The sequence below is a fragment of the Mustela lutreola genome, chromosome 7, assembly GCF_030435805.1.
Source record: "Mustela lutreola isolate mMusLut2 chromosome 7, mMusLut2.pri, whole genome shotgun sequence".
NCBI classification, from domain to species: domain Eukaryota; kingdom Metazoa; phylum Chordata; class Mammalia; order Carnivora; family Mustelidae; genus Mustela; species Mustela lutreola.
Genome location: NC_081296.1, coordinates 33810306 through 33826571, shown reverse-complemented (window position 1 = coordinate 33826571; position 16266 = coordinate 33810306). Strand labels below are relative to the sequence as shown.

The following is a 16266-nucleotide window of genomic DNA, read 5'->3' as shown; positions in this document are numbered from 1 at the left end:
TCTTGCATTTCTATATGAATTTTAAGATCAGCTTGTCAATTTCAAATAAGCCCCCTAAGATTCTGATTGCACTAAATCTGTAGATGAGGCAGTATCATCATCTTAACAATATTAATTCTTATTAATACTGGAATATGGAATATGTGAATATGGACCATTTATTTAGGATTAATTTATTTTAAAAATGTTTTTTATGGCTTCAGAGTCCAAGTTCTGTGCTTCTTTTTAAAAATATGTCCTTAAGTATTTTGTTTGTTTTGGTACTATTCTATAACTGAATTGCTTTCTTAATTTCATTTTTGGCTTGCTCACGGCTATTGTATACAGATACAATTGCATCCTTGGTGAACTTATCAGTTCCAATAGTTTCTTAGAATTTCCCATATATAAGATCAAGTCAGCTTGGCTAACAGAGATAGTTTGACTCCTTCCTTTCCAATCAAGAAGTCTTTTTTTTTTTTTACATTTCTTTTCAGAGTAACAGAATTCATTGTTTTTGCACCACACCCAGTGCTCCATGCAATAGGTGCCCTCCTTAATACCCACCACCTGGTTCCCCCAACCTCCCACCCCCCGCCCCTTCAAAACCCTCAGGTTGTTTTTCAGAGTCCATAGTCTCTCATGGTTTACCTCTCCTTCCAATTTCCCTCAACTCCCTTCTCCTCTCCATCTCCCTATGTCCTCCATGTTATTTGTTACGCTCCACAAATAAGTGAAACCATATGATAACTGACTCTCTCTGCCTGACTTATTTCACTCAGCATAATCTCTTCCAGTCCCCTCCATGTTGATACAAAAGTTGGGTATTCATCCTTCAATCAAGATGTCTTTTAATTCATTCTCATTCATTCAATTTGCTAGCCCAACTATATTGGCTTGAACCTTTGATACAAAGGTACAAAGCTGAATACAAGTGGCAAAAGTATATGTCTTGTTCCTGATCCCCTGGGGGAAATCATCCACTCCTTAACCATTAATTATGATGTTAGCTGGGGTGTTTTCATAGAGATACTCTGCCAGTTTAGGAAGTTACCCTTTATTTCTAGCACTTTTTATAGTCTCCATGCCCAGTGTGGAACCCAATTCAGGGATTAAACTCACAACTCTGAGCTGAGATAAAGACCTGAGCTGAGGTGAAGAGTTGGATGCTTAAACTAAGCCACCCAGGGGTCCCTCTATGTCTAGCATATTGATTGTTTTCATCATGAAGTGGTGTTGAATTTTATAAAATAACTTTTCTGTGTCTGTTGAGATATGTTTAACCTTTATTCTATCAATGAGGTATATTAAATAATTTACTCTGATGCTAAATCTACCTTGCATTCTTGAGATAAATCCCACTTGGTCAGGGTGTATAATCCTTTTTATATATGGCTGAATTCAATTGGCTAGTATTTTGTTGAGGATCCCTCCATCTGTATTAATAAGAGAACTGGTTTGTAGTTTTGCTTTCTGGTGATTTCGTTGGTTTCATTACAAGATAGTATTACCTCATGGAGTTGGGAAGAGTTCCCACCTCTCCTATTTTTTGGGAAGAGTTTGTGAAGAATTTTATTAATTCTTCTTTAAACGTCTAAAAGAATTCATTAGTGAAATCCCCTCTACCTGAACCTCTCTTTGCTGGAAGTTGTTTTGTTTTTTACCAATTCAGTCTCTTTACTTTGTCTAAGTCTATTCAGATTTTCTATTCTTAAAACATTTTCATTAGTTTGAGTCTTTCTAGGAATATGGCCATTTCATCTAAGTTATCTAATTTGTTGGTATACTGTTGTTCATCGTATTTGCTTATAATTCCAATTTCTGTAGAATTGGTGGCAATATCCCCTTTTTGTTCTTGATTTTAGTAACTTGTCTTCTCTGTCAGTCTAACTGAAGTGTTAGCAATTTTGTTAATTTTTTCTAAGGACAATCCTTGGGTTTTTCTGCTTTTCAGCATTTATTTTTAATCTCTATTTCATTTATTTACTCTGACCTTTATTTTTTTCCTTCCTTCTTCCTCCTTTGGGTTTAGTTGGCCCTCTAAAGGTTGTTGATTTCAGATTTTTCCTTTTAATGCAGGCATTTACAGATATAAATTTCCCTCTGGGTATGGCTTTACCTGAGTCACGTGAGCTTTGATGTGTGTCTCCGATTTTTATTCATCTCAAAGTGTCCTCTAACTTCCCTTGTGAGGTTCTTTCTGACTGGTCATTTAGTAATAAGTTGTTTAATTTCCACTATTTGTAAACTTCACAAATTTCACTGGTTTTGCTTTCTGATTTCATTAATGGCCTAGTATATGGTCTATCCAGGAAAATGTTCCATATACACTTGGAAAGAATGTGAATTCCACTTTTGATGGGTGGAGTGTTCTACAGATGTCTATTTTGTCTGGTTGACTTAAAGTGTCATTCAAGTCTTCTATATCCTTCTTGATATTTTGCCTAGTTTTTCTATCCATTATTGAAAGTAGGGTATTAAAGTCGTAACTATTATTTTTGAATTGTCTGTTACTCTTTATTCGTTCAGGTATGTCTCATATATATATATTTATTTTTTTAAGATTTTATTTATTTATTTGAGAAAGAGACAATGAAAGAGAGCATGAGTGAGGAGAAGGTCAGAGGGAGAAGCAGACTCCCCGTGGAGCTGGGAGCATGATGTGGGACTCAATCCGGGAACTCTGGGATCTGACCTGAGCCAAAGGCAGTCGTCCAACCAACTGAGCCACCCAGGCGTCCTTGTTTCATATATTTTGAAGCTCTGTTTTTAGGTGCATATTTGTTTATAATTGTTACGCCTTTCTGATGGACTGACATTTTGTCAATACAAGATGTCTCTATCAGGAATAATATTTTTTGTTTTACAATCTACTTTGATAGAAGCCTCTCCAACTCTCTTATGGGATTGTTTGCATAATATATTTTCTTTCCTTCCTTTTACCTTCAGTTCATTTACATCTTTGAATCTAAAATGTCTTGTGTAGGGCGCCTGGGTGGCTCAGTGGGTTAAGCCGCTGCCTTCGGCTCAGGTCATGATCTCAGGGTCCTGGGATCGAGTCCCACATCGGGCTCTCTGCTCAGCAGGGAGCCTGCTTCCTCCTCTCTCTCTCTGCTTGCCTCTCTGCCTACTTGTGATCTCTCTCTGTCAAAAAAAAAAAAAAATCTTAAAATGTCTTGTGTAGAAGCGTAAGTTGGATCTTTATCCCGCCTGACAACCTTTGCTTTTAAAAAAAAAATTATTTATTCCAGAGAGAGAAAGTGAGAGAGAGAGTAGGGGGAGGAGCAGAGAGAGAGTTAGAGAGAGAATCCAAACCAGACTCCACACTGAGTGCAAAGTCTGATTCCAGGCTCAATCCCACCTCCAAGACATGACCTGAGCCAAAATCAAGAGTCAGACTGAGACATCCTAATCTCTGCCTTTTTACTGGATTGTTTTATTCACTGACATTAAATGTTTTTATTGATACTGTTAGTTGTGTGTTTGCCATTTTACTTTTTATTTTTTACATTTTATTCCTGATTCTTTACTTACTGCCTTCTACATTAAATGAATCTTTCCAGCATAACATTTTAGTTCCTTATTGGTTTTTTTCACCACACTTCTTTGTTATTTTTTTAGTGGTTTCTCTAGGGCTTATCAGAATACCTTTCAAAATGATACTAAATTAACCTCAGTGTTACTCCTACAGTGTTATTCCTCTATAGCTCAATTCCTACTTCTTTCTTTTTGCGCTGTTTTTTTGTGCTACTTGGGTCTTTCACAAACCCAATAATACATTATTGTAATTATTATTTTGTAAAATTTATGTCTATTTTCAAAAAGCTGAGAAAAAAAAGGAGAACAAATATGTATTTATAGTTTGTTATAGTTAGCAGGTATCTTTTCAAATATTCTTATTAGTTTTGAAATACTTGCATATTTATTACACTATAACAGGTTGCTTATATGCATTTTATTGAAAATGAGGGTAAATATTACTGAAATAAATGTGTTTTCTTATGAACAAATTGTCAGTTTTGCCCTTTGTCATTTTATCTACTGGGGTTTTCATATTATTCCGACCAATTTAAGAAACTCTTTATGTTATACTAATTACTGTCATATTTGATTTAAAATTTTTCCCCATTTTACTTTTTTTACTGTAGTAAGTTAAACTTTTCATTTTTATTACTTCAAACTTTAGAAATTTCTTATCCTTTTAAGATCTAAAAGACTTCTGTTTTTTCTTTTTTTTTTTTTTTTCTTTTTTTTTTTTTTTTTTTTTAAAGATTTTATTTATTTATTTGACAGAGAGAGATCACAAGTAGGCAGAGAGGCAGGCAGAGAGAGAGAGAGAGAGAGAGAGAGGAGGAAGCAGGCTCCCTGCTGAGCAGAGAGCCCGATGCGGGACTCGATCCCAGGACCCCGAGATCATGACCTGAGCTGAAAGCAGTGGCTTAACCCACTGAGCCACCCAGGCGCCCCAAGACTTCTGTTTTTTCAAGTTGTAAAAATATTTTTCTTATACATAGGCCATAAACCATGGAAACATAGCTAAGTTTTTTTTCCTCCTCCTTTACAGATTAAACCTCTGTAATATATACTCTGGGTTATGTTAGAGATGCAGTCTTCATCAGTGAAAATCAGAGACAGAAAATGTCTACAACTGTATGCAACAGATAATTGGGCACATTAATTTATTGGGCTTACCACAGCTTTATACAGAACATTGAACTCTGCATGACTGAGCAGGACAACATACTTCAATACACCACTTCAGTCATGCACTGGAATAGTATCAACAAACCTTTCAAGGTTGTATTTGCCTCTATTTCCACATTTGATGGCCATTCTGTATATAATACTTAATTCACTTATGTCATATTTTAACAGTGCTTCAATTGATGTTCCTATAAATTGCTTACCAGTTCTCCCAATATTATTTATTTAAAGAAAAAAAAATCTCTCTTTTAGATTGCAGACATGACAATTAAATGCAGCTCCCAATACTAGACTGGATCTTTTAATAGAAGGAAAAATGATGGTACAAAGGAAAAAATAAAAAATAATGGTATAAAAGTAATGGCATATTATAAAAATAAAGGCATAAAGGATAATGGCATAAAAGAAGGATAGAATGGATCAATTAACAAAACTGGAATACAGAAGGCAGATTAGATGCATGTACTATAATGTTAAATTTATTGAAATTGATTATTGTACTGTGGTTATTAAAAGCACATTTGTAGTGTTAGGAAACACAATCAACCTATTTAAGGGTGAAGAGTCATGACAGAAGTAGTCTGAAAGAATAAAAAACAAAGGAACAAAAAAAACCCAAAGCAAATACCACATTTATGGTTCTCAACTGGGGGTGATTTGTCCCATCCCAGGACATTTGCCATGTCTGGACACATTTTTGCGGGGATTACTCCTGGCATCTGGTTGGTGGAGTCTAGGGATGCAAAACACCCTACAATGCAAAAATCAGCCCTCACAACAAAGAATGATCTGGCCTCTAATGTCAACAGTGTTGAGGCAGAGAAACCTTGATACAGAGAAAGCAAATAATGGAGTAAGTGAGATAAAATATCAACAGAAGGTGTGCATAGGTAAAGGATATACAAGTGTTGTTGTGATTATTCTTTTTATTTTCCAGTTTTCATTTTAACTCCAGTTAGTTAATATATAGTGTAATATTAGTTTCAGGGGTACAATATAGTGTTTCAACACTTACATAATACAGTCAGTGCTCATCACAATATGTGCACTCCTTAATCCCCACCACCCATTTAACCATCCCATTTCGATTATTCTTTTTTTTTTCCATTTCGATTATTCTTAATCTTGTAACTTTTCTGTAATTTGGAAATTACTTCCAAATAAGGTGTTTTTAAACTTCTTTTAAAAGTACTGTGCTGTGGGCGCCTGGGTGGCTCAGTGGGTTAAGCCGCTGCCTTCGGCTCAGGTCATGATCTCAGGGTCCTGGGATCGAGTCCCGCATCGGGCTCTCTGCTCGGCAGGGAGCCTGCTTCCCTCCCTCTCTCTCTCTGCCTGCCTCTCCATCTACTTGTGATTTCTCTCTGTCAAATAAATAAATAAAATCTTTAAAAAAAAAAAAAAAAAAAAAAAAAAAAAAAAGTACTGTGCTGTAAGGTTTACTTTGTCATACAATGAATCATCACAGAGCAAAGTGGACCTATTTTGGGGCTTCCTAGTCTATTTCTAGTCTATTTTATTTCTCTATTTTTCTTCTCTATTCCTAGTCTGTCTCCTGAAGACTTGCAGCATTGAACATTTCTGGTGAGGTGACTTAATTTTCAAAGGCATGAGAATAGTTCTTGCCTATTCTAGGCAAGATATTTTAATATATGCATATTAAATGTGCAATGTGCAAAGACCCTAGGGTCAGATTACTTATTTGCTTGACATTTTTTCAGGAGAACAAATCAAAGAGTGAGGCTGGTCTGTGAGAAGCTAGAGTAGTTATTCCCTGAAGTGAGTACCACTCACACAATCCAAGCTCTTCAGGACCATCCAAACACAAAGTGACATGAAGCTACATATTATATTAGTCTTTTGTTTGGATAAGAAAAACATTCTATAAACACATTTCCAAAGGTTAACCTGTATAAAACATATTTATGCTTTTTAGGCTATAGAATCTTAAAGCCTAATTGACTTGAAGTATAATTTAAATATATCCATCATAGACACACTTCTCTGAAAGAATCTGGAAATCTGTCTAGAATACAGCAGAGTATCGCTATATAAATGAGTTAGAAACTGGGATTTTATTTCTCTTCTATTATGTCTGTTTCTTAGTAATTTCTTCAAAGGTAAAACAGAATATAAATAGGTTCATGGGAGGATATGTGTTGAGCTATTCAATAAATGTCTCATAAAATCACTTTAGTAAGTAAGCCAAAGCTAATATAAAGACTTCACTTGTAATGCATGGTGGCTGGCAGCCATCAAGTCCCCAGTTCTACTTTACTCCCTTTGCCCCACATCTGGGCGACCTTATAAGAAAGCACGCTCAGACCCTGGTGTCCTCCAGCCCTTGGCAATGGCAGAAATTTCAAACCATCCAAGTCCCACCTGAGTGTGTGAAACTTCACCCCACTCCCTTTTGAACTACAATAAAAACCCAAAGCTCCACCTCCCTCCTTTCTCTCTGGACCACACAGAAGCCCTTCCCCTGGGCATGGGGATCCATCTAAGTTAACTGCTAGGAGTTATAGATTCTATTTTATACCCATTGGTGCCCACGTGTCATCTGTCCCACTTCCATAATTTCCCAGGGTGGAGTGAGTGGGAGAATTGTTCAGTGTCTGGTAGGGGATGCCAGGCACACAAATAAAACACCAAGAGACTAGTTTTGCTTAATGAGTTCTCAGAATCACTTGCCAAGGTACCAGGAAGACTCCAGTCTCTTGGAAGTCTTCCAGGGCAAAGACTAGGAGAATGACAGAATCACATCCATTGATGTCCACTCATAAGTTAGGGTCTGAAATATACTAAAGCAAATTTCTAAAAGAATGGTTAACTCAAAAAAATAAATTTGAGGGGTGCCTGGGTAGCTCAGTGGGTTAAAGCCTTTGTCTTGGGCTCCGGTCATGATCCCAGGGTCCTGGGATCAAGCCCTGTATCGGGCTCTCTGCTCCGCAGGGAGCCTGCTTCCTCCTCTCTCTCTCTCTGCCTACCTCTCTGCCTACTTGTAATCTGTCAAATAAATAAAATCTTAAAAACAACAACAACAACTAAATTTGAAGTTAAAATTAAACAATATAGAGTAGAATACTGAAAACCTACCTTCAGTTATAATTTTGCTTTTATTATTTGAACAGAAACATTTAAACGGAAAGTTTGTTTAAAACTCAAACTACACATTAAAAACCAAAACATTTTTCTATTTTCCCAGCACCATTTATTGAAGAGATCATCTTTTTTCCACTGGATATTTTTTCCGGCTTTGTTGAAGATTATTTGACCATAGAGTTGAGGGTCCATATCCAGACTCTCTACTCTATTCCATCAGTTTATGTGTCTGTTTTTGTGCCAGTACCATGTTGTCTTGGTGATCACAGAGAAGCATGAGAAACTGTGGACTCTGAGAAATGAACTGAGGGTTTGGGAGGGGAGGAGAGGGGAGCTGGATGAGCCTGGTAGTGGGTACTAAGGAGAAGATGTATTGCATGGAGCACTGGGTGTGGTGCATAAACAATAAATCTTGACAATGAAAAAATAAAATAAAATTTAAAAAATAATAAAAAATTTTAAAAAATAAAAACGAAAACACGGAATCCCAGTTCTTACCCAAATGGCACTCCGAGGGCACCCAGTGGAGTCACCAGGACTGTGGGGACTGCAGTGTAAGCCAGAAAGTTTCCAATCTGGCCAACAGCCACTGTCAAGAGAATCACAAGGATACCACTTGCAATTACAGCTCTCTTTTAGCAATGATCACAGAGTTTAATTTGGCAAGGCTCTGTTCTGAAAGGGCTACTTCTTTTCATTACTTGTGAGGAAGCAAATGTGGGGCATCATTTGCATAATTAAGGGTCCTGAAGGCAGAGAGAGCAGGCCCCACAGCATCACGGACCCAATCAGTCAGGAGTAGTTTCAGCCCTCTGTGGAAATTCCCAAATTAAATGGCCGTGATTGACAGTGGGTGCAACAAAGTATATTTCCACTCTCTCCTTAACACATCCTTGTTTTAACACTAATCATGTAGAATTTCCTGTCCTTTCAATGGTCTGGGATCTACTCCAGTAGAGTCTACTGGCCATAGTGACATGCTGCAGGCACATCAACTGGAAAAAATACTGCCTGCACAGGACTGTACCCAGAGCTATACTGAGACAGAGCTTAAAGATGAGCTCCTCAATGAAAGGAAACAACATCTGCTAGACAACAGCTTGCCTAAAAGATAATGTGTGACAAATAAACCTCATGATATTTCTGAATTTTCTAATATAATTTTTCTTTATATATTTAGGGTTCTGAACTTCAATTTTATTATTTATTTTTATATGATACTACATAACCTCTGCACATGACCTCTTTTATACTATAGCGTATGATCCTGTACTTAAGGCTAAGTGAAGAAACTCTCCTTTGTAAAACAATTGCGTTTAACAAAGCATAATTTCACCAAATATCAACAGCATGATTACAGATGAGTAAGAAGGAGCATTTCAATTTCTTTGGGCCCCGGACAGTCTGACCTGGACTAAATTCAGAGCTAACTGCAGGCAATAGGAACCTCTATTTTCTCCCTCAATTCCTCCCAGCCTAGTCCTCCATCCAAAGAATGGAGCTGCACTCATTCCACTTCCTCCAGTCCTGCCAGAAGAATGACTGATCTTAAGAAAGCAAGCAAACCAAGCGCTTCACCACACTGGGTACTTACTTGCAATTGTGCCTGCCCACCACACAATGTCTGTTAAATAGGAGGTACCTATGAGAGAGTGAGATAAAAATGTGAGTAAAGTACAAAGCAAGAGGTTTGCAAACTATATACTTGAAGAGGAGTTTTTGCATGAAAATAAAATTGAGATGAATAATGAATGACATACTGCTTATTCACCCTTTAAAGAATCGTTTAGTCTATAGATAGCAGCATGAGAAACCACTACAAGTGGCAAATACAGATATTTTTTGCAATGAAAACAAGCTAACCCAAACAACAAGTGAAACCTTTATTAAAAAAATATTTTTTGGTTCATCATGCCACCCAGAGATATAAATATTCTTTGGCATGAAGTTTTATATTGAAGTCCAGTTCTTTCATACATTAGAGCAACCCATTTATATGATAATTATGAACATAGAATTCAATGACTTGGTGCCTGAACAAGTTACTCAAATTTCATAAAGTAGAAACCTTTATGATATGGCTCTTTTTTCAACAATATGGGCAGCAGACTTTTCACTCACTCAGTGATTTGACATTACATAGATATGACATTACACAGTCAACCATATTCTCTTAGGTTACCCTCATGTATCCCCATGCATAGTCAGACAGAAACATGGGCAGGGGCCCGGGTCTCCCCATCAGATGGGTCCCTCTTCCTGCCTGTATGACAGGAACCTGCAGCAAGATAGTCTCACAATCTTTGAGACACACAGCTGTACTACTTCAGATAGGTCAAAATGCTCTTCTGACAGGTTTCTTCACTTCAGATTAAAATAGCTAATTCTAGGGGCGCCTGGGTGGCTCAGCGGGTTGGGCCGCTGCCTTCGGCTCAGATCATGAACTCTGAGTCCTCGGATCGAGCCCCGCATCGGGCTCTGCTCAGCGGGGAGCCTGCTTCCTCCTCTCTCTCTGCCTGCCTCTCTACCTGCTTGTGATCTCTCTCAATAAAAATCTGTCTCAAATAAATAAATAAAATCTTTTAAAAAAATAAAAATAAAAATAAATAAAATAGCTAATTCTAGATTTTAGCCATTCTAACAGATGTGAGGTGATGTCTTATTGTGGTTTTGATTTATATTTCCTTGATGATGAGTGATGCTGAAACTCTTTCCATGTGTCTGTTGGCCACCAGTATGTCTTCTTTTGAAAAATGTCTGTTTAGGTCCTCAACCCATTCTTTCAACCATATTGTTTGGCTTTTTTTGGTGTTGAGTTATTTAAGTTCTTGATATACTTTGGATATTAACCCTTATGAGATATATCATTTGCAAATATGTTCTCCCATTCAGTAGCTAATGATATTATAATAGTAATGTGATTGGGACAGATGGTAGCTATATTTATGATGTACATAGCATAATGTATAAACTTATCAAATCACTAAGCTGTACACCTGAAACTAATGTAACATTCTGTGTCAACTACACTCAAAAAAAAGTAACTCTGCAGTTACTTTTGTAGAGAAATTATTTAAAAAAAATAAAATAAATCTAATAGGACATTTTAATTCATAGTAATTTTGTATAATGAACACAGGAATTCAGCCTGCTTCATGGAGGAACAGAGCTACAGATATTACAATAAGTACTTGAAAAAAATAAAATTGGGCTAATAAGTAATGACACAGTAGGAAGAATGGTGAGTTAGAATATCACCATTTGGCAACATCACAATAAAAACCAATTTAGGCAAGAATCATCAATGGAAATGAAAGCAAGTGGATAAAAGTTTGTTGAGGAAGAATGCAGGATTGCCACATAGTCTCCATTAATCACCTCTACCAGTTTCTCATTAATTATGAAGAGAAAAATTTATCTTTACAGTACTCTGTAGAACCTGATAGACATCACCTTAACCAAGCGGTCAAAGTAGACATCAACAATGGGACAAACCAACATCACATGCCTCCTGAGAGGATGCACTGAAAAGGATACAACATCACATCTTTGGTATTCCTGCCAAAATGCATCACTTGAATCTAATCATAAAACTATTAAACAGGCTATAAATTTGCTGGCTTCCCCTCTTCAAAAAAGGCAAGGTCCTAAAGACAACGAAAGGCTAAATGACTGTTGCAGACAAAAGAAAACTAAGAAGATATGGTGACTCAACACAAAGATGCTAAATGTTTAAAAAAGAAAAAAAGATGCTATAAAGGACAGTATTGGGGCAACTGGCAAAATATGAATAGGGACTGTTGTAAATAAAAGACTTCCCAAACCCCTTCTCTTTCTGCGTGAGAATGTGACTCTAGGTTCACTTTCTGGCTAGGAACCTGATAGCTATGTGGCCAGAGGATAGCACCTAGAAATGACTTTTGATGGACAAATAACTGGGATGAACATCTGAAAGAGATCCTATTACTTGGACTGCCCAGAGAGCAATGTCTCTGGGAACAGGTATGTCTTGTCAGGCTTGGGAGTTCTGCCTCTGTGACTTTAACAGGGTTCATAAGGCAGGGCTGCTGTAGCAATGCCTGCTGTAGCAATGCCTGCTGCAGCTCTGCCTCCAGGCCTGAGACAAAGTCTGCCTCTGCTGCCAACCTCCAGCAGGAAAGGGCGTGACATTGGCTATGGCTCCTCTCCTGTGTCCCTCAGAGTGTGTCTGAGGTAAATGTGGACCACGTCGTCCTATAAGTAGGAAAGTAGAGCTAAGCCTAAGAAAGCCACCTCCCAGTAAGTACTGTAGAACAGTTATCAGCTATTAGTACAAAATTCATGTCGAATTTCCTGAATGTGCTAATCACACAGTGTCTATTTAAGAGAATGTCCCAATATCCCAAAAATGCATGCTGAATTTTAAATTTTTTTTTTTTAATTTTTATTTTAAGTAGGCTCCACATCCAAGGTGAGGCTTGAATTCATGACCCTGAGATCAAGAGTCACATGCTCTATCAACTGAGCTAGCCAGGCGTCCCTGCATACTGAATTTTAAGGGTGCAAGTTCATTAAATTTCTTGCAGGGCTGGCTCGGTGGCTAAGTGAACATAATAATAAGAAGAAAAAAAAGCTGAAGGATGCAAGTTCATAAAGTTTACTTCCAGAATGCTGGTGTGAACACCCCATGGACGAGTTGCCCAGTGAAACAACAACTGGAGAATAAAATATTAAAAATATTTTTCAAGGCTCTGAAATTGTTCTAAGAGTATATAGCAAATGAAGAAACATGTACTAAAGAAAAATCTATTATATTTCAGTGAAAACACTGTAAGTCCTTAGCACATTAGCTACAACCCACTCCCCTTCACTCCCGCACTGCAATTCAGTTTCACAGAAGCTGTACTCCAGGGACGCCTGGGTGGCTCAGTTGGTTGGACGACTGCCTTCGGCTCAGGTCATGATCCTGGAGTCCCGGGATCGAGTCCCGCATCGGACTCCCAGCTCCATGGGGAGTCTGCTTCTCTCTCTGACCTTCTCCTCGTTCATGCTCTCTCTCACTGTTTCTCTCTCAAGTAAATAAATAAAATCTTTAAAAAAAAAAAAAAAAAAAAAGAAGCTGTACTCCAGAATGGTGACAAACAAAATGGCGTCTCCTCTCCTCTTAGTTCTCCATCACCAGGAAGAGCAGTCCTTCAGCATTTCTCATCCCCTTCCCCACAGTGAAGAGGCTAAATATCTGGTTAGCGCATCCAAGAATTTGGGAGCTTCTTTCCCCAACTCAATGCCTACCCAGAGGCTCTACCCCTGCTAGGACAGGCCCTGATCATCCTGTTCCAAGCTTGAAAGTAGAGTAAAGATCTCATACCTGGAGAGGCAAGCAAGATCAGATGTTACCAACCACTCCCAATAACTAGTATCAATGAATATACCAGCCTGGAGTCAACTGAACAAGACTGTAAGGCAATTTATACACCAGAACATTGTCAAAGTAACAGACTAATTATCCAGCAATTAGTAGAGCCTAACAGCTGGATAATACCCAACGAGACAGATAAGAGAAAAACCGGGAAGAGAAATAGTCAAAGATAGCCCAGCTAGTCATCCCAAATAAAGATGTACATAGCCAAGACTGTAACCTTTGAGGTATACCATTACAGGCTTCACACTGCAGGGGAAATGGACTACCAAAATACTCCACTCAGGCCACTAAACAAACAAACAAGCAAACAACAATCCACAGAGAGGAAGGGGAATCAGATTCCAGAGCTGATACCACATATTACCTAAAATGCCCAGATAGCAACAAAATTCATCAGACAACAACAACAAAACAACCCAATTCAAAAATAGCCAAAAGACGTGAATAGACACTTCTCCAAAAAAGACACACAAATGGCTAATAAGCACATGAATAGATGCTCAACATTACTAATCATTAGGGAAACACAAAAATCAAATCCCTATCACTTCACACTTATTACAGGGACTACTGAAAAACAAACAAACAGGGGGCGCCTGGGTGGCTCAGTGGGTTAAGCCGCTGCCTTCGGCTCAGGTCATGATCTCAGGGTCCTGGGATCAAGTCCCACATCGGGCTCTCTGCTCAGCAGGGAGCCTGCTTCCCTCTCTCTCTCTCTACCTGCCTCTCCGTCTACTTGTGATTTCTCTCTGTCAAATAAATAAACAAAATCTTTAAAAGAAAAAAAAAAAAAAACAAGTGTTGGTGAGAATATGGAGAAACTGGAAACCTTGTGCACTGATGGTAAGAATGGAAAATGGTATAGCCACAGCGGAAAACAGAACAGCAGTTCCTCAAAGGGTTACATATAGGATCACCATAAGGTCCAGCAATTCCACTTCTGGGTATATATCCAAAAGAACTGAAAGCAGGGACTTGAGGATATATTTATTTGTAAACCATGTTCATACCAGCTTTAATCACAATAGACAAAAGGTGGAAACAACCCAAGTGTCCTTCAACAGATGAATGGACAAACAAATGAATAGACAAAATAAATAAAATATTTTTTTAAAAAGGCAATTTTATGAGTGTACTTATGTATGGTACTTAGAGTAATTACATTCATAGAGATAGAATGGCGAACAGTGGTTACCAGGGTGGGGAGTGGGAATGGGAGCTACTGTTAAATGGGTAGTGTTTCATAAAGGGATTATGAAAGAGTTCTAGAGATAGATACTGATGATATTTTGTACAACATAAATATATATATATATATATATATATATTTAAAGATTTTATTTATTTATTTGATAGACAGAGATCACAAGCAGGCAGAGAGGCAGGCAGAGAGAGAGGAGGAAGCAGGCTCCCTGCTGAGCAGAGAGCCCAATGCGGGGCTCGATCCCAGTACCCTGGGATCATGACCTGAGCAGAAGGCAGAGGCTTTAACCCACTGAGCCACCCAGGCGCCCCCAACATAAATATATTTAATTCTACTGAATTGTACAATCAAAAGTGGTTAAAATAGTAAATGTTATGGCATGAATAGAATATATATATTTTACCCCAACAAAAAAAATAGCTGGAGGAACAGAGGCCTGAAAATGTTAAGCCCCATGACTCCCCTTTTGTCTTAAGGTAGGAACTGATTTAAGAGCTTCCAACATTCTGAGTCATAAACCAGAATGCCCATAGTAGGAGTGCCTGGAACCTTCATATCTGCAGTCCATCTTACACTGATACTATTGACATCTAGTGGTCCTTGAACCCTATATCATTGGGTCTCCTATAACCTAGATGCTATTTAACTTCAGGAGGAGCAGTTGCTGGCCAATCAAATCACTGTAGGCTGTGCTTCTTGATGTGAAAACTGTGTCTTTCAAAATTTCTTCCTGGTGTTCAAATGTACCAAGAAGATGGGTAAAGGACCGTTCTGCAGAGATTCTGTGCCTTTGTGTTATTCACAATCTGTCTTCATCTTTTTCCTTGTAGGTCTCTCAGGGGTTAAGTAGTGTCAGGAAGAAACAAGGCAAGTTTTTCTGCTTATTCTGCATGTTGGGAATGAGGAACATTTTATACTTATGTGAAAGCTACTGTTTACTGATGTCATGATTATATATATATATATATTTTTAATGATTATATATTTTTTAAAGATTTTATTCCTTTATTTGACACAGAGAGAGAGAGAGAGCACAAGTAGACAGAGAGGCAGGTGGGGGGGGCAGGCTCCCCGCTGAGCAGAGAGCCCTACGTGGGGCTCGATCCCAGGACCTTGAGATCATGACCTGAGCCGAAGGCAGAGGCTTAACCCACTGAGCCACTCAGACACCTCGATGTCATGATTATAGATAAAATACTCTTGTTCCTTTTGTTACACATGAAACAGAAGAGAAGAATACAAGATAAAACTATAATTAACTGCTTGAATGATGTTGGTTTCCATTGTATTAGGTGTAAAAGTTGAGAGGAAAAAGTGCTGGGAGAGGACATGTAATAATAAAAATAAGAACTAAAAAAAGTCCCTGAAAGACCCCCAAAACCAAGACATGCGAAAAACCCAGAAAAATGTGATCTATATCACATATACTATACATATAGGGAAAGTGCAGGCAACAAAAACTGCCTGTAAGAAGGCCTAGACATTAGACTTAACAAAAACTTCAAACCATCCATTAAAAATATATTCAAACTGGAATTAAAATAAAAACTTCATAAGATCAAATAACTAATGAAAGTATGCTTAAAGAAGTAAAGGAACACCTTATCAAATAGAGACTATTAATAAAGAAATAGAAGCGATTTTTTTAAAAAGCCCAAGCTGAAATTCTGGAGTTGAAATGTATAACTAGAATGAAAAAAGAAATCAATACCACATTTCAATATTTCTGGCAGAAGAAAGAGTCGGTGAATTTGAAGATAGATTGATAAAGATCATACATTCTAAAGAAAAAATAAAAAAATAAAGAAAAATGAACAGAACCTTAGAGAAATGTGACACCATCACACAAATCAGCAGACTCATAATGTTACTAATAGAA

General features: G+C 37.8%; 1 protein-coding gene across 1 annotated transcript in view; it reads right to left on the bottom strand.

The window, feature by feature from the left end:
* NIPA1 (NIPA magnesium transporter 1) overlaps positions 1-16266 on the bottom strand; it is a 69188-nt gene that overhangs the window by 27501 nt on the left and 25421 nt on the right. The window contains exons 2-3 of the mRNA XM_059180259.1: positions 9377-9424; positions 8281-8371 (exon numbers count right to left, since the gene is read on the bottom strand). Coding sequence (XP_059036242.1) covers positions 8281-8371; positions 9377-9424 — 139 coding nt within the window. The remainder of the gene's footprint in view (positions 1-8280; positions 8372-9376; positions 9425-16266) is intronic.